This window comes from Cinclus cinclus, chromosome 2 (assembly GCF_963662255.1).
Source record: "Cinclus cinclus chromosome 2, bCinCin1.1, whole genome shotgun sequence".
Lineage (NCBI taxonomy): Eukaryota > Metazoa > Chordata > Aves > Passeriformes > Cinclidae > Cinclus > Cinclus cinclus.
In genome coordinates this window covers 35,663,856-35,683,570 of record NC_085047.1, presented here as the reverse complement: position 1 = coordinate 35,683,570, position 19,715 = coordinate 35,663,856, and the positions used below count along the sequence as shown (strand labels likewise).

The 19,715-nt window shown below is 39.1% G+C and overlaps 1 protein-coding gene across 1 annotated transcript in view; it reads right to left on the bottom strand.

Moving 5' to 3' along the window:
- The window catches only part of DLG2 (discs large MAGUK scaffold protein 2), a 966,698-nt gene that overhangs the window by 848,220 nt on the left and 98,763 nt on the right, over positions 1-19,715 (bottom strand). The window contains exon 3 of the mRNA XM_062487504.1: positions 13,302-13,444. Within this exon, the coding sequence (XP_062343488.1) occupies positions 13,302-13,444 (143 nt within the window). The remainder of the gene's footprint in view (positions 1-13,301; positions 13,445-19,715) is intronic.

Below are 19,715 nucleotides of genomic sequence, written 5' to 3'. Positions count from 1 at the left end.
CCCCCATCTTGACAACCTATTGCATAATTAACACCACCAGGTTAATACCACATTTCACTGGCTTATAAACAAAGCTGAAGCTAGGCAAGATCACCTTCTTGAAACGTTTTTGTGCAGTACTTAGTCAAACAGGGGTCAGTAGAGTTGCCCCTAAAAGAGATGGGAAATTCTAATATTGCACTTTTGAAGGCTGTGGGCAACAATGTAGTTTCTATTACTAAGACAAACACCTACAATCAGTGATATAATTTCATGGTTTGGAAATATCCCCATGTCTGTTTTCTTAGCTATAATTAACTAAGAATATTCTTTTGAATATCTGTGACCAACATCCTGATGGCATTTTACAAAGGCAATCCAAGCCTTCATTTTCTTTTGGCTAAGCTGCAACAAAGCCCTGTGAAGCCAGGCACAAGGACCGGTTTTCCAAGGTCATTACAACTTGAGCACTCTTTATTCAGCATTGAGCAAGGATGTCAGATCAGTCCTCTCCTCTGTGTGATGACTATCCATAGAACAGAGCACCAATAAGATAGTGTTTGGTCCAAGGGTAAGATGATCACCAATTGCAAGCAAAGAGCAATATATGATGATTCTAAACCTCAAAACTAACAGAGTTGTCCACTGTGAGTGCAAAGATATCTGTGTATATCAGACACATTCCCTAGATGGGGAAAAAAACCAAGGAATCCAAAAAATAAATTTATATTGAATTAAGAAGCAGCATTAATAAATACACCTATGACTTCAGAAGATGGACTGTTTCAGGCAACAATGTATTCAGCATCCTGAATACTGAAAGATCTAATTACAGGCTTGCTGCTGACCCAGCCAAGACACCGCTGGGTGTGCCGGCAGCATTTTCTGTCCAAAAAAGTACAAGATATCTCAAAATACGAATGCTGGTTACATAAGTGTAAGCATATGTCTGTCATGAATCTTCCTACTGCTTAGGAAGACAGAAAGTTGTCAGTTTTGTTACCTCTGCTTTTCTACAAACTAACACAACACCTAAAAATGTGTGAGAGACGATACCAACTTGGTGTAATGACTGACCTGAAATCTCTCAAGGGATCCTTTCACTCATTCTTGTGGTAACCAATTCACACAGATCAAACTTGTTTTAGTGGTTCATTAGAACAGTAATAATTTAAAAGTTACCATTTCTTCGTTTATGCTAAAGTTTCAAAAGCTGCCTTCTGAGAAAATGGACTTCAAATCCACTATGTCTGTTACTCCTAATTCCTTTTTTTTCCAGCTTGCACAACAGCTGTTTGACTTGTCTCTTCTGAGACAGAGACACCATGACTACTTGAAAGTGCTGAGCTAAAAAAAAAAATAGATAAAATATATATATATATATATATGTATGTATGTATATATATATACAGTGACAGGGCACAGCATTTCTGAAAATCAGATAGGGTCCCCAACACTTCTGGAAAGAATTGGAGGACCAGGGAAAATGTCATCATTTTGGTTTGTCCTTTCAGAGAAAAAATGTTATACAGCTACAGAAGTGAACACCAACCACTATCTGGGCTATAACTGTTGAGCAACAGGGTCAAAAGCTGTCCTCATGTCAGAAAAGCACAAGCAACCAGACATATCAGCTGAGGTGCAGCCAGAATGCTGAATCCACTCAAAGGCACAGAGATCCATTTGCAGCTTCAATCATTTTTTCCCACTGGTATTGTGCAGGTCTGTACAGGCTAATGGAATTGTGACATCCAGCAAACCTGACATTTTTTTAGACATGAGATACTTGAACAATATTAAAAATTCCATTTCAGAACTCATCTGTTAAACTAGTTTTCTGGGTCGGGGGGAAATCAGCGCCACACAAGCCAATACCCAGCACAAGATCTGTTTCTGGTTAATACATGAGAGTTCTGCTCTATTAAACTGCCCATTTCAGTCTAAGACAAGAGAAACTGGAGAAGTAAGACCAAAAAGTGGGACAATATTGATCACCAAGGAGAACATTGCAGCAGGAATGCTTGCTATGACTGCAACCACCGCTCTTTTGGAACAAAACACAGTTTTGAAGATGAAATGAGATTAGATAGTCACACAGTCTCTCTGAAAAGCTCCTGTGCACTGGTGGTGACAATACCAGGAAAGTTGCTCACTGAATATGTCATGAAGAGCTGAAGAAGCAGACGTGGAAGTCAAGAGTTAGTGAGGTACAGGAGCAGACATGCAGAGAGATGACAGACCTTAGGAATAAGACAAAGTGGTAATTGATGGTGGAAGGGTGGAAGTTAACAGAGGCTTACAACAGCAAGGCAAATATGGTTAGAGAAATTAGCTCAGAAAGTGATCTCTATGCAAAGATTGTCCATTTGGATGGGTAAACGGATCAAGATTACATAGGAAAAAGAAACCTATTATGTAGGAAAAAGAAACATATCCCAAAAGGCTCTTTTCAAGAAGGAGGAGAGTGACAAAAGGTGAAATTCACTTTTTCACAGTACACAAATGTCTATACAAATACTTAATTCACAATCCAGCTAAATATTATAATGGCAAAGAAGCAGTAATTTGTCTCATCTCTAAACCAGAGCAGCTTTCACTATAACCCACAACAGATTAAAGTGGTAGAGTGAGGATGAAGGACAAGCAAATGTGCAAAATGTATAAGCTGAAAACACATAAAGTCCCATGTTTCTAGCACTTGTCTAGCATTTATAACTGTACTATTAAAAATAAACACAACAAATTAAAAAACACAACTGCGGAGATAAATTATATTTTCAAGTTGACAGCTTCCCTTTAATTTACTAGATCATTACTCTCGGGATTGCATTTACTATTTGCTAAAACCTGAAAGTATTTGTTCCAGATTATTAAAAAATTAAACAAAGGAGGCTGGATATTTCTCTTTACTCAGTAAGATAAATATATATGAAAGATACATTCATCTATCCAAGAAATCACCCCCAGGGTGACCTTTATGTGACATAGAAGTCTTGGGGTGATATAATTCTTTATTCTTGGGAACTATTTAAGAAACATTTTAATAAAGAAGTATTGGTAGACAGCAGAAATATATAATGGACTCTTAAATCTGTATGGAGACCTATGTCCTTTACACATGGAGGGCAGTGAATTCTCTTGCTTAGTTGCTCAGATTGGTGAAGAATCAGAGTTAATAAATGTGCAAGTGAGACAATTTGTTCTGAAATATTTTTAGAATGAATCTTAACTAGAGTACATTTGTCCCTGAATATCAATTTTACAGAACCCTTACAGCTTTATAGGACAAAGAAGCATGCTTTAGGAGCTGATGTACTTGTTTTTTGCTGGTAGCTAAAATATAACTTCTCAGAATCTTATTAGAAACAATGAATTATATCACACACTGTTCAGAGGAACTGCTAGCTTATGGAAGAAACCTCTTGGGACATTCTGATATTTTTATGTTGGTAATTTTTTCAGACTGATCTGGTATTCTCTTGTTGAAACATATCATGGTTTAGGCAAATTATTTTAGAAAAAATATTTAAAATTGCAAGAGCTTTTTGCCAAGTGAGATTTTCAAACTAGATCTATCATTTTTGACCTTGATACACAAAAGTGGAATTTACACAATAGTCTGACCTCAATGCTTATCATAATAGAGACTCACTGCTTAATTAAAAGTTTGGCTCACTCTGTATGCTGGTTGATACTCAGGCACATTTTCATTGGGGAAAATTATTGTTTCTGGTCCCTCGCAGCTGTTCTGGCCTGCTCCCAATCCTTTGCAGATGTAGTAACAAATCACAGATCAAAAAACTGCCTAGAGGTTGTTTGATAGGCATATTATATAAACATGGAAAAAAAAAAATCCTCAAACCTGTTGTGGAGGATGTGACTCTTTAATCAATGCTGATCTGGTTTAATTTAATACCAAGGTCCCAGATTCATCCCACTAATGTTAGTAGAAAACAATTATTAAACTAAACAATCAGATCTCCCTGTCAAGAAGGATATATGAAACCAGTGAGTCCTCTAAACCCTCATGCAAGGAACACCCATACGATCATGATGGTAAAGTAAAATCAGAATCATAAATATCTTCAGTTGGAAGGGACCCACAGAGATCATCAAATCCAATTCCTGGCCCCGCACAAGACAGCCCCAAGAGTCATACCATCGTTCCTTAGGGTTCTGTCCTTCTTGAACTCTGTCAGGCTTGGTGTCTTGGAAGCGACCACTTCCCCAGAGAGTCTGTTCCAGTGCCCAAACCCCCTGTGGGCAAAGAAGCTTTTCCTAATACCCAACCTAAACCTCCCCCCACATAACTTCAGGCCAGTTCCTTGGGTGTTATTGCTGGTCACCAGAGACAAGAGGTCAGTGCTGGTCCTTGTGAGGAAGTTGCAGACCGCAGTGAGGTCTCCCCTCAGTCTCCTCCAGGCTGAACAGACCAAGTGCCCTCAGCCACTCCTCATGCATCTTGCCCTCAGGACCCTTCACCATGCTCATGCCATCCTTTGGACACTCTCCAACAGCTTAATGTCTTTCTTATCCTGTGGTGCCCAAAATTCCACTTGAGGTAAGGCTGCCCCAGAGCAGAGCAGGACAACCCCCTCCCTTGCCTGGCTGGCCATGCTGTGCCTGATGCACCCCAGGACAGGGTTGGCCCTCCTGGATGTCTGGGCACTGCTGACATATGTTCAACTTGTCATTAATCAGTAACCCCATGGCCCTTTCTTCTGCATTGTGAAAAAATGACAGGAAACAAAGGAAAAAGCTTTTTATCATGAGCATGTCTAACCATGCAAACGCAAGGAGATGGCAAATGTAGAATGATGTCTAGTTCCAAGCCTTGTCCAGTGGGACAGAAATTGTCTAGAAAGTGTTTAGAGAGTGACATGAAATGTATGTTGCCCCACTCTCAGCATCACAAGAGCATCTCTCTCCACAGGATGACACTGTTCTGCATAGACACATCTTGGTTTAAAACTGAAACATTGGCCTGACCATATTAAAACACATACAGAAGCAGCTCTGAAATGACATTTAACAGATGCTCTGGCACTCAAGTTATTGACAAGCTACAGAACAAATAACAAATTTAAAAATAGAGACCCAGCATGGACACCCAGTATGGGCAAGGCATTTAGCTGCAGCTAGTAATAAACAAGGGTTTTAATAATGCAGTGACTTTGCAGTTACCCATTTATAAACATTAGTCAACCCAGCTGAGAAGACAAGTGTATAAAAAAACCTCTGCAATCAAAGAAAGCCTTAATAGTGCATGAAAAATTAAATTATAAAGCTACTTTATATTAAAAACAAAACAAACCCTAATAAACATGAATCTACGCTTCACCATTGTTGTTCAATAATTATCTAGTTAGGGTTGTTACATATGCTTGGGTGCAAAAGGAACACGACTAGCAAAACACACACCAAGATGTCACTTACACTGGACCCCTTAAAGAGACTGCTGCTGTCTTGAAGGAGAACTTAGTGCCAAATAGAATTACTTGGGAATTGGCTCTGGCACAAAATCAACCCACAGACAGAAATTGCATTTGATCAGATAAATGTATACTATAGTGCTAAATCTAGTGCAGAAACAGATGCATAAAATTCAATGTTTTGAACCCTTCTAATGAAACATTATGGTTGATCATACCTAATGACTCTTGCATATTAAGTATAATCATTTAAACAGAATCAAATGTGGCTCTTGGGATTAAATCAAGCCATATAAATTAAGCTGTACCCAGTTACAAACAAAGAAAACAAATTACAGAGAAGAGCCTGAATTTTTATCAGCTCATATAGAAGGGGCTGCAGGTCCATGTTTTTTACACAAGCTGTTAGTGTGAAACAGATTAATGGTATGTTAATTGCTTCAGGCAGAAGATTTTTAAGTAAGGGTTTTAGTACTGGAACTTTTAACAAGCCAGCACTTAGAGGACAGAGAAGTAATTACAGTGTTTATAATAGCTGAGTACAAGGATAGCAGGCACTCCTGAAGCAAACAGTTATAAGAGGATATTTTTTTTTGCATGATGCAATTAAACATATTTGCAAAATAAGTCTCTAAACATAAGAAATGCATGGAAGAACCAGTATCTTTGGGGACCATGTCAAAGCAATGATCCCACACTGTGCTGAATGAAGATTGTGTATATGAGAACAGAGTGTGATGACCAAACTTTCACAGCCATTGAAAATGATTATCATTCAATATGGCAAAAGTATCTGCACCATATGCCCTATAAATACATAGTCTTTTCATGCAGTGATACAGGAACAGGCAGACCTTCAGTTCCCAAATTTATAGTAAGTGCAACAGCAGAGTGTTTCTTTCCTTCACCTCAGCTTTCCATCTAGATAAAGGTCAATACACTGCTGACCAGGAATAAGCAGCACTGAAGACCAAATTAAAGAATATAGAGGTTAAAAAAAGAGTAAATCTATGTCTTTTAATGAGTGCCTGGAGCTGAGCACAAGTCTACAGCTTCAAGTAGTGTTTCTATTGTCATACCAAAGAGCAACTCCATTTTTGTTTTACCAGATAGATTCCTCCACCTAGGCGGTCTTTCCTTTTGTTCTCCATTATTGTATTTTCTAAACATCTCAGGGTTTCAGTTGTATCTTTCTACACAATGCTTGAGTGAGAGACATCCTTTTGCTACCGACTGCTTATTGCAATGCAGAGAGTCCTGGGAGGGAAGAAACATTTTTCCCAGGCTAGTAATCATTTGCTAAGCAGAGGAGCTGGGCTCAGACCTGCATGCCCACTCTCAGGCTGCAGTAATCCACCAATACTGCTGCACAGACAGCAGAGATGGACAACACCTCTCACCAGACTTATCTGGAATTGGGAAGGGAGAGAGAACTTATTGAAGCAGTGGAAGACCTGAATTTAAACCACTTTCAGCTCAATACCTATCTTATGTTTTCTATGGGTAAAAAGAAATGTCTTCCTTGTCTAACAGGGACAATTTAAAAGCCATAATTTCAAGAAAATGCTTTCAAGCTGTGAATGCTAGTCTTATAAACCTTGGTCCAAAGAAGCTCTTTGGCTGAGGTGAAATTACAAACAAATCCTGTCTTCATAATTTCCAGCAGCAGATTGGGCATATCCCAGTCAGCTGCAGTGAATACCATGCTGAATGTTTATAAAATAAGGTAAGGCTGAGTTTCTCAGTACTGAACACTTTCTGTGCTTCCAGTTCAAACAAATTCAGATTAGACTCACAAAACAGCTAAAGCACCCAATATACACACTTGGTCTTTTCTGGCTCTCCTGAGCATCTGCTCCTGGCCCCAACTGGAAGCCAGGCACCAGGCTACTTGGACAGATAACTATTGCTTGGTTTAAGCCAAAGCAGATGCTTTATTACTGCAACTTGCAGTGACTCAACTTTAAAGCAATCAAGATCCTCAGAAACTCCAGAGGCACGTTATCTTTGTAGTATCACATCTACACAGCCATGTTCTCTACGTAGGCACCTGGCATTCGATTGTTCCCAAATGAATATTTGTCCGGACCATATCAATCAGTCCCATGTCTAAGCACTGTCTGCATCCACAAACTCCACGTTTCTGGCATAGTGTCACAACCTGCTCAGTTAGGTGAACTCCAGCTACACTTCCTCCCCTGTGTGTCACCAACCCTCTCACTGAATGCAACATCCCGGATCACCTAAATGCAGTTTGAGAGGAATGAATATACAGCTCCCTGGAATATAGTGGGCATTTGAAGTGGCATTCTTAATATTTTCTGTTAAATCCTCCCCCTTCCAGACTTAAATATATGTATGGTGACAATGGGGAGGTGGAAAAGAGGAGAGAAAACAGGGAGAAGGGCTTTGTGTATATGACTTTTCAACACTGGTGTTTGTGTACTTGCTGGGGAGGGAGGGTTCCACCCTGGGGTATGCTAAAGAAGACAAAACAGCCTAGACTCCAGTACTTGTCAGAGCAGTAATACAGCTATAAACTCTAAGTTATAAAGCCGTGTATCAGTACTCTGTCCCAACAAATATTTAATTATTCCACAGAAATAGGCAACACCCCCACAAGAAAAAGCTAAATAATACCTGCCAGCAGAATTCTTAGTGCACTCTTACGGGTGAGAAAATAAATACTATCATCTCCTCTCTGGTCAGGAAGGGAGCTGTAGATGCATTTTCACATCCTTGGGAAATATACCAATCAAATAGCTTCTTCATAAAGAAAAATGTATCAGCAGCACCTTTACGCATGTTATGAGACATCTAGCTATGGTCTTATTTACAGAATAGAGATCATGATTCTGAACCTTAACCAGGATAAGGTATCAATATCTTGATGATACAGATTTTAAGGGAATGATATCTTTTCCCACATTTGGAATTCATTTTTTGTTAGTTTATAGGTGTATTCTGTGTTTTGTGGACTTTAATTCTGTACAACTGTTTCTGCCTATCCAGTGCCCCACATATATGGTCCTCAACTGCTATCTCCATATGGTGAGATACCTCAGACACTGTAACTCCCAGTTCCCATTCATTACTTAGCTTTTAAGTTCTCTTCTCAAATTTTACATACAGTCCTTCAGGAAATACACAGAACTGTAAGAAATTAAAACCTACAGTTCCCAACTCCTGAGTTAGTATTTTCATTAATACATAAATCTTGCAAAGTATTCTCCAGATTTTTTTTTTTATGTATACTTGGAGATACATAGAGAGATATATAGTGCCCACGCTGTCAACACTAACTGCCTTTCACAGTGCCTCAAGGATTTTTGTTTTGGAAACTAAAATATTTCATACCTCTAAGTATAGCTCCTTGGAGAAGAGTCTAAGACAACTAAATATTTTCTATCCCAAAAGACAAGATTTTTTATTACAACCTAGCATTTGTTGTTATAAGGACATTTAAAGCATTGAGCTCTGGGATCCTTGTCATGAGAAGGATGTGGGTCTGTTGGAGCAAGTCCAGAAGAGGCCAAGGAGATCATTGGAGGGCTGGAGCACCTCTCCTATGAAAACAGGTTGAGAGAGTTTGGGTTGAGCCACCTGGAGAAGAGAAGGTTCTGGAGTGACCTCATTGAGGACTTCCAGTACCTAAAGGGGGCTACAAGAAATTTGGAGAGTGACTATTTACAAGAACACACAGGGATAGGACAAAGGGTGATGGCTTTACATTGAGAGAGATTAGATTTAGATTGAATGGGGATGGTGAGACACTGGAACCCAGAAAAGCTGTGGTTGCCCCTTCCCTGAGAGTGTTCAAAGCCAATTTGGAGGTGGCTTTGAGAAAGCCATCTACTGGACCATGTCCTTGCCAATGACAGAGGAAGCGGGCACTAGACGATCTTTAAGGTCCCTTCCAACCCAAACCATTCTGTGATACTGTGATGTGTATAAGAGCTTTTCGGAACAGGACCGAATAAAACATTGTCCATGTCTTCTGCTAATTGAACAAAATCTAATGGGTTCTAATTGCACTTAGAGAAACTCCAGTTGGCCATCAGGAAAGACTGTCCATCAGTGAGGAAATAAGTTACCTGCAGAAATAGCTGACTCACCACTGTGGGAGGTTTTATAGAACAGACTAGGCAAAAATGACAAGAACGGCTCAAATGCACTTCATCTGCCCCAGGACAAGAGAATGGACAACAGGTATATTTTAGGTCTTAAGAGATATATTCTAGAGTTCCTACTTAATGCCCAATATGTCACATTCCCTGCTTTCCATCTGAATATATGAAACAAAAAAAGCCTTTGTAAATAGAACCTAATAAACATTTCTAATAAACATGGCCCAAAAAGTGTTTCATTGATTCTGAAATTATCCACTGACTTAAGCTGATTTTGTCAAGTTGCATTTACAGGACGGAAAGCAACATAGATAAATTCACCCAAAAAACACATTCATGTAAGTCCCTCTTTCTTCCTTTTCACTAACACCCACCCACTTGAATTATTTTGGTCTATGATATTTACAGCTCTGCCAGATACATTGACACACATATTTAGTCTTTATACAGGGTGAAATGCAATAGTAATGTGATGGTAAGTAATGCTGCAATTTTCATCTGCAAACACTGAAGTCACTGTTTATTCAGACAACCAACAAAGCTGTTAATGATGAAGCAAAAAACAAGGATGTGATGTTTAAATGCATAGGCAATACCTAAACATTTATCAATTTCATGTGGACTAGAGGATCCTTCAGGACTAAAACCTAAACAGCACAGAATTCAGCTAGAAGCATGCAAGTAAAAAACAAAACAAAACAACAAAAAAAAAAGTGTAGGAAAAACCCCCCAAAACAGTAAGTATCACTAAAACCCCAACACGTTTTGTTAATTCTACTGTTTATAGCCATGGGATGATATGTGGAGGCATCCACGCTAAAAATTTGGATGCAACTGCTTCTGACACATACTGTGAGCTCTTATATTCCACTGACTTTTCATTTGCATTTACAAAGGCCATTCAAAATTACAGTCTCTGAGTCTGGGAGACATCTCTCTTTTCAGGCACTCTGAGAATGATAGGAGATTATAGGATGGGTCATGATCCTTTCATTTCTATTTAAAGAGATGAATATTCAGCCCCAATATGCTGTGAAAACTAGCACCAGCTCGTTAAAAACCACTATGGTGATCACAGATGCAAGGTGGCAAATTTGTACAGTATTGCAAACAACACCCTTTTCTCTTATCTAAAAATCTACGCTTCCAGAAAAGCAAGTAGATAAATACAAAGGAGGTTTCACAGGACACCTGCCCCAGACAGTAAAAGCTGCTTTCCTTTTTATCAACAATTAAGATTTGAAAATAAACACAGAAAAAGCACCAATTTATAGATAAAAAAATTACATACATACAAAAAGGAAAGTTTTGAGTGAAAGGCATGAAAAGAGGATGGCCTCTGGACTGACTGGTTATCCTTGGGCTTAGAGTGCTGCATCCTGCTCTGGGGTCCTCAATGCAGCAAGGACATTGACCTGCTGGAGCACATCCAGAGGAGGTCACAAAGATCCTCAGAAGGATGAAGCACCTCTCCTATGAGGAAAGCTAAGAGAACTGGGATTGCTCGGTATGGGGAACAGAAGGCCTGAGAGTGACCTAATTGCAGCCTTCCAGAAAGGAGCCTACAGGAAAACTAGAGAGAGACTTTTGACCAGGACATGTAGTGATGAAACAAGGGAATGTGGCTTTAAACTGATAGATGAAAAGTTTAGATTAGAGATAAGGAAGAAATCCTTTACTGCGAGGTTGCCCAGAGAAGCTGAGGATGCCCCATCCCTGGAAGCGTTCAAGGTCAAGTTGGATGGGGCTTTGAGCAACCTGCTGTAGTGGAAGGTGTCTCCACCCAGGGGTTTAGATGATCTTTAAGGTCCCTTCCAACAAAAGCCATTCCATAAATTTATGATTCCACAAAAGAAGGGAGGCCTTTTCTTTCCAAATCTAGGACATGTAATTGAGGATGGAAAAGAAAGTACAAAACAATCATTTCCCATGAAGAATGGGCCAAGAATAAAAAATTATATATTAGGGATATATTAGATTATTTGGTTATATTTCCATATGGTAATTTTTCATAGAAAGCAAAGGGCTATCTAGGATTTGTATATCCAGCTCGCACTAGTCAGTTCTGACTCAGAACTGCCAATAGTATGTCGGGTTGTCATAAAGAAAAAAAATCAAAAGCCTACACTTCACACTTCCAGTCTCTTTTGCCTGCATTGGACCCTTAAAATATATATGATTTTTAAAGGGACTAAACATTTTGTTCTCCCATGTCCCTGATGAAATTTATGGAGAGACAGCAAATTTGAAAATGGTACCCTGGACTCTGACTGCCAGCACCCTGCCTTGAAAAGGGTATTCCAGTTTCTGTGCTATAGTTTTCTATTGTCTTCCTTTAAATCAGAACAGTGTTTTTCATAAAATGAGGAAGTTTGGTGCTGGCCCTGTATCTATTATCCTCAGCATAGAATTCAGAGTTCAAATTCCCCTGTACAAGGCCAGCAGCACACCTCTTAGATAGCAATGTGTTTAAGGAAGATGGGGTTGAAGGTCAAATACTTTGATGAGGCTGGAATAAAAAGAGAGTGTGTCCACTGTCTTCATCAGATGCTCCAAGAGATAACAGGAATACACTTCTACCATTTTAAAGCATAAAGATTTGTGCTTAAAAATAAACTTTAAAAAAGACAGATATTAGCTGTCTGTGTCTTCAATCTGTGACTCAAATGTTAAATCATTCATGGGATATATCCCACATGAGTGTTAAGACTCATTTGATCTGATTTCACTCAAAACCAGAATGCTTGTTCTCATTAATTCTGCAAGCTTCTTTTGCTAATTAATTTTTACAATAAGTTTATTCATTTCTTCAGAGAGTTTTGTTCTAGCCGCCTGCAATTCTGATTTATCTTTTTAAAGAATCACATCTAAAATGTCATGCAGAACTACAATTTCTGTCTGAAATGTTTAAAAAGGAGGAAAGCTCATAAAAATAGTCATGCCTATGGGAAAGTTCTTGCCAACAACTTTTAAAACTTGAAATGCCTTACTTACCATGACAACAATGAAAATTTTTATACACTTCCTTCGTCTTTGAATCTGGTCTGGAAATTTGCAGTTTGCAGTCCATGCCCAACCTATTTCTGTTTCACTGTTTAAGAAGAGAGCAATGCATTGCTTGCTTCTGTGGGGTTTGTTTTCATCTTTGAAGTACAAATCTGGGTGAAGGCAAGTAGTTTAGATTGCTAATATAGTTAATAATAATCTGGAGGCTGGCAAAGGCAGATTTAAGCTGAGGGTGACAAAGAAAGGTTTTGAATGCTTCCACTGGCTACAGGAGAAAAGCAAAGGCAGGTAACCTTCTTCCTCATGCAGAGACTATTCTGGTTGAGCTCCATGAACTTGGACTGTGGAAAAGTTCAGCCCAATGTCAATCGCAGAAATGTGAAAACTCATATTAAATATTTTACACAGGATGTAATCACTGCAGTATTAATAACCTCAGTGATTATCAGCAAGTAGAGAAGATACATTGTCTTTTGGGGGGCAATCACAGACACGAAGTATCAGATAAAGTACACGGAGGATGTGAAAATGAAAGTTTTCTACATTGCCTTTGACAGATCGCAGTTGAAGGGATACAGAAGTTTGTGACACAATCAAGGTCAAAGGGATAACACTATATGTGTATATATCCTCCACGCCCTAATGCAATGGCTTAATTAACCCATCCCTTCAATCTTATACACCACTGCATGGCTTTTCTCAGGTTTGCGACATCTTGCTCATCACATAAATTTTCATTCTTAATCTGTTAAATTACCTCCTGTTTTTTCTGCAGATTTTCATGGTCTGTAGCAGATGTTGTCTTCTCCCATTTCTCTGCAACTTGATTTGCTTCTTCTATTTTTTGCTCATAGCTTTTCTGGGAATTTAGCAGTGTCACTTCATAAAACTCTTGAATATCTGTTTGTAAAGAGAAGCAAGTAAAAGACATTATTCGCCATATTGGCCTTGACTCCCTGGTGTTTTTCCTTAGATACCTACTTACACATTATTATCATAACAACAAACAAGTACTACATTTTAAGCAGAAAGCACCAATACACAAGGGCCTTTTTCTAAAATTTCTATGGTACTCTTGATTCATAGTCACATTTTAAAGAGGTCTTTAGAAAAAAAAATAAAAATGTAAAGGAATAACATCATAATAAGAGATTCAAACAACAAGTTACAGGTACACCTGAACAATATATGCAGAAGAGACCCTTCAAGAGGAGAAGTAAGTCACAGATGGCTTTAACCAGTAACCTAGAAATTTGCAAATATAAGATACCTTAAGAGAAACTTGCTGACACCCATCCAAGGCACCTGAATCACTCTCAGCCCTATCTGCAGGTGCATTTGGCATTTTTTTCAAGTGCAGCACACAGCTTGAAGGAAGACTGTGGATTTACCACTTCAGTCTGTTGCCATTCAGAAGTGGCAGGGCAATGTTTGCTTGCAACCAAGACTGAGCAACAAGACCAGCCTTGAAATATCCTGGTTCAGATGTTTCTATCACATTTATTTCCATGTATAATCAGATATACAAGATCCAGCAGTGAAAACAATTTGATTGAAACCTCTGCACATAATGACCTAGCGAGAGCGGGGAAAAAGTGTTCCCTTCCTTGGGCAATAAGTTTTTAGTCAGATAGTCACACACAAAAGGTGGCAGATTGTCTAGTGGAGATAATTAACTTATCAAAGAACAAATAAACTTCACATTATTTGATTTAATAACAGTGGACTTACTCCTGGATAAGAAAGAAAGAGATTGCATCTACCTGGATACCCCTTGGGACCTCAAATAAAAAGCTTTTTATAAGGTTTGTGCTTGTCTTAACATTCAGTCTCTGGCCAGATATCAGAAGTCTCTCTTCCTTCTCCCTAGGAACAGCTAAAGTTAATCTTTTCTTCTAACTCCTTTTACAACTTTCCAACTTATGATGCATTCTATTTGTCATGTACAATGGGAAGAAAAGAATCACAGAACCATTAAGGTTTGAAAATACCTCAAAGATAATCGAATCCAATCTTCAACTAAATGCCACCATGCCCACTAAACCATATTGTGTAGTGCCACATTTACACATTTTTTAACACTTCCTGGGATGGTTACTGCACCACTTTCCAGGGCAGCCTGTTCCAATGGCTTGAACCCTTTAGTGAAGAAATTTTTCCTCATATCCAACCTCAAACTGCCCTGGCACAACTTGAGGCCATTTCTCCTTGTCCTGTTGCTGGTGACCTGGGAGAAGAGGTTGATCCCCCAGCTTGCCATACTAACTTTATTTCACATATATATATTTGTAAGAATTTACATTTCATATTACTACAAACATTTAATTCCACATTAAAACTAAAACTTATTTTTAAAACCAAAATCTACAGGTCAGTTGCAATGAGAAAGAAAGTTTCTCCATTCTCAATACAAGGAACTTTTTACAGTTGGTTTGAATGCTCATAGTGCAAATGAAACAGTTGTAATATATGGTTCAATGCCAGGTCAATTTGTATTGCAACAGCAAGTAAAATATATCAGGCTAATATGTAATTATCTCTAGATAAATACTTTGCAGAAATAAGCTAGAAATTGCCCTCTGGCAGTGGCATTCAGCTGGCATCACTGACGCTATCAGAGTTTTAATTGGGTTGACAGTATTCAGTCAAGGAACAGTAGAACGGTGCTTTCACCCTAACTTCAAAGCCTATCTTGCCATAGTGTTTTCATTAAAAATGATGTGTGAGCCACATTTGCATGTGCATGCACATGTGCAAAATAAATTTTAAAACCTCAGTCTCTTTGCAAAGGTCCTTATCTATTCTGAGGAGGCCACGGGTTGCTTTTGCTGGAATAATGATCAGTGGTGTGCAAAGAAAAGCACTTCAGTACTTATGCAGTCACAGAAGAAAGCACAGAGGATTCACTTAGTTGGTTGCTTTGTAATTCCATAAGCTGAAATTGCCATTTCTGTGGAACAAGGGCGGCCAGAAACTTGCAGTCAGACAAGGTTTGCAAAAAATAGGTTTTGTAATTTGCTCTGAGAAAAACCTGCTCTACCAAGTAATCTCCGCTACACAAGAGGTGCAATCATACTAGGAAGGGAAAAGTATTGAATGCTACTGAGGATAGAACGAGAGCCAGCAGCTGTAGAATCAAGAGTGGAACCACAGTCATGAAGAGAAGTCATGGGGACGTGGTAATTGTTATGTAAAATGAGCAAAATATAGTCTGTCTGCTAGTGGGGCTTTACAGAAAAAAAGAATTCAACAGAAAAGTCCAAAATTTTATTATACAAAACAGAAATCATAGAATGCCTTGGCTTCGAAGGGACCTTATAGACCATCTAGTTCCACTTCCTCTACCATGGACAGTGAAATCTTCCACTAGACCAGGCTGGATCAAGCCCCATCCAACCTATCTTTGAACACTTCCAGGGATGGGGCATTTCTTACACAAATTAAATCTGTATCTAGTATTTCCTGGCACTATATTCTTTCCCCTGAAAGCAAGTTCAGTTTTCATGTAGAAATGGCAGTAATGCTACTAACAAACTTTCTGAGCATAAAACACATCTTCAGTTTGAATCTCTTTACTGCTCCAAACATTTTGTTAAGCGATTAATTAATATTTGTTTAAAGTGTCAGTGAATCTCACTGGATTATCTGTCCAACAGAATTTGTTCATTTACTTCTTAAGAGATTACTTAGTTTAATAAATTCTGCTTGCTCTCCATTTAGCCGAGCCAAAACATTTTGTCAGTTTTGCTACATAAATTGCAAACAATGAATTATATCAATATATATTCTAATAAAAAGTAATTCTAGTGATACTGTGACTTACTTTATTTTGGATAACTCCATCACTGGGGAAGTGGAAAAAAAAGATTTCCCTACCTCAGCATGGTAGAGTACATATCAGTAGCATTTTGCAATGGCCAATAGACAAGCAGATCATAGCTGGCTGCAATTTTTTTCTCTGCAGGAGAGCTCTAAAAGTCCCCACTTCTCCTTCCTCACAGACCCCTGCAGGAGTGAGTACAGTCTAACCTTTCCAGATAAGTCAGGAAGTACTCTATTTTACTAGAGCTGGGGAAACTTCTCAGTTTGAAGTCTTGGCGTTTTTTACTATTGTTTAAAAAAATTATTAATGCTCAGACTTGTGCTCACTCCAACCTCACATATTTTGTAAGAAAATTTAAACAAAAACAGTTTAGAAAAGGAATAAGTACTGGAGAAGACAATGTCTTACATAAAAGAATGACCTTTTATTCAGACAGCAGCTACATAAAGATAACAAAAATATGTGATCAGACAGAACTGAACAGGCTGTCTAAACTCTGCCATTTTCTGACTTTTTAGTGGCTGGTGCTGCAGCCTGCAACCATTATTCCGTGCAATTTCCCTTCCAATTTATATGCATGACAATATCCATTTGTGATAGAAACACTTTAGAGCTCTGATAGCAAAGGGGTTAAATAATACAAAAAGGCAAAAAAAGGCTCAAACTACTATCTGTCTTGTGCAACCACAGGCCTTCAGCAGCATTCTAATGAGGGGGAAAATGAGATAAAGCAATATAATTCCTCGTTCATCTGTAAGCAGTTGAGCACCATAAAGATAGAATTAAATTGAGGGGAATTCAGACAAAGACAGATGATTAAAGGTCTGAGAGGACTAACTTCTGAGCAAAGATTAAAGGAAGAGAATAATAACAACATACACTTTCATATTTCCTTCCATTTCAAAGCAAAACAAACATTAAGAACCATATAGTGTTGGCTGAGAAAATTGCCCAAGGCCTCAAAGAGAAGCAAACCAGCAGGGTCAAAATGCAGAGGCCCATACAAGAGCACACCAGATGTGTCCAGCCCTTTGTAATCAATAACCCACTTAGAGTGGCTTCAGAATCACCAGTGGATTCGAGACAACACTATTCCATTTTTTAAAGCCCTCTTTCCTGGGAAGGGTAGATACAACTGCATGAGAAAACTGGAAATAATTCCTCAGTGTGCTGGGAACAAGGCAGGAACCTCTCAGTCTTAGAAGCTTTCTCCTTTATTCAAGAGAGTCACTAATGTGATTTAAGGTCAGAAGGGCAAGGTGATCAGCATTTGTTCCCCCTTATGCATCTTGGTGCCTTTGGTGTCTTCAGTTCTGTGAATCAGCGTATTCAGCTGGTAGCCTCAAGGCTGGATGAAGTATGTGAGATAGCTTTGGCACCTGCATGACTTCCACCTATACAGAGAAGCACTGGCAGGTCCCAGCTGCATCCCAGTACTTTCATGGACATTCAGAAATGCAGCCATCAAGGCACACACATCCCAGCATACCAAGCAACTGGGATTATCCCAATCTTTCTCTTTAATACCACCTGACCTGGAGCTGCGCTTTCCATGTACCAAGTGATGCAAAGGGTTAGGGAGTTAGAACATCAAGATTGGTTTTCCAAGGTAATAAAGTGCTGTAAGGACTTACAGAATGCAGTTGCCCATCGCAAAACACTGTCAAGGTCATAAAAGGAACTTGCTATAAAATAAACCACCACAATGAAACATGAGATAAGCACAGATGGCACAGTAGGAAGGAGCTCATTCCAGGCCTAACAGAGTTGAAGGTTTGGTTAGCATCTGGACAAGAAAAAAAATCCTACTGTGGCAAACTGTGAGAAAGGAAAAACTGCTCACACGCTTATAACTCCCAAGTTACTGGCAATGGCACTTATACCCTCTGGATACTCAGAACTTGGACAGCATAAAGGTGATACCACAGAAGATTGACTTGGGAACCCCCACCAAGCGGTGAAGAAGGACTAGTGGGATGCCACGGGATCCATTGGGTGGTGATATCTTTCTACTTAAACTGCCTCTCTTACTTCCCTATTTCTCTCTCTACATCGCATTTAATGTTAAATTAAATTTGTACTATTGACTTCATCATATAGTCTCATCTGCACCTTAATTTGGGAAGAGGCATCTCCATATAAACAGATCATAACAAGTACAAAATACAAAATGGCTCAGTTTGAGCTTGTGCAGGTTTACAATGCAGCTATGTAGCGAGGGTGGAATCACCCACTGATATGGGTTGGAAGGGATCTTAAAGATCATCTAGTTCCACCGCCCCTGCCATGGGCAGGGACACCTTCCCCTAGACCTTAAAGCTCCATCCAACCTGTCTTGGATAGATTTGCAAGACACCAAACTCAGGATTCAGAACACAGGGAGCATAAAGGAAACTAGAGAAGAAGTGGAGATAAAAATCTCTTGCACCTCTTTTGCATTTTAAAAAGGAAGGGGAAGAAGAGTTGTTACTGGAATACTGTCTGCATTCCAGTAGCAAACAAGACAATGCCAGGCTTTCTGATACCATCTATATTTTATACAACACAAACAATTAAGCTTAAAAGGATAATCTTGTACATCGCTTAGCCTGAAGTTGTACTGCATGTGTCAGCAAATGCTGCTTCCCCAGTGACTTGACAGTACATGTAGCCACTTGTAAAAGAGCAGTGAAAACTATTCTATGCATCAAACCTTATTCCAAAACCCACTTTGCAGACACCTACCCCTACAGCATGTTTTGACCTCCACTGTGCTGACAGCAATTCCAAAAGCTGTTACCTTCATCTTTGCTTAGCAATGCAGGAAGATCTCCTTACATGCATCTTGCTACCACCCGCTTCACTTTATGTCTTGAGAGGATTTAGCAATGGCATCGAAATTCTGGTATCTGCAGAAGTTGTCTGTTGTTTCTGCAGACAGCTGCACAATTTTGCAATTAACTGTAATAGCATTAACAACGTAGAATCCCATTACCCAAGAAATGAGCTCTCTGTGTATCATATTTTTATAGAACCAAACTGGGAACTGGAAAAAATATTCTCTAGGATAAAAAGAAAGGGTTTGGCTTTTTTTTCCTCCTCTTTCTAGAGGTCCACAGCCATAGAACTCATTTTTCCTGTACTGTGCCAGTGCCCTGACTTGCTTTGCGGTACAAGTCCCATCTGTTTTTTCCAGGGCATTCAGGGACAAGGTGGAATGGGGGTCCAAGGCAACACGCAAACACAAGCTGTTCCCTTTCTGGGAAATTTGGGGCAGTTTTTTTGTCTATGTGTGGGATAGTGTCTGATATGTACCTTTTGCTGTTGTGTAACCCAGCACAAATGGCTACTGTCTGGCAGAACACTGCA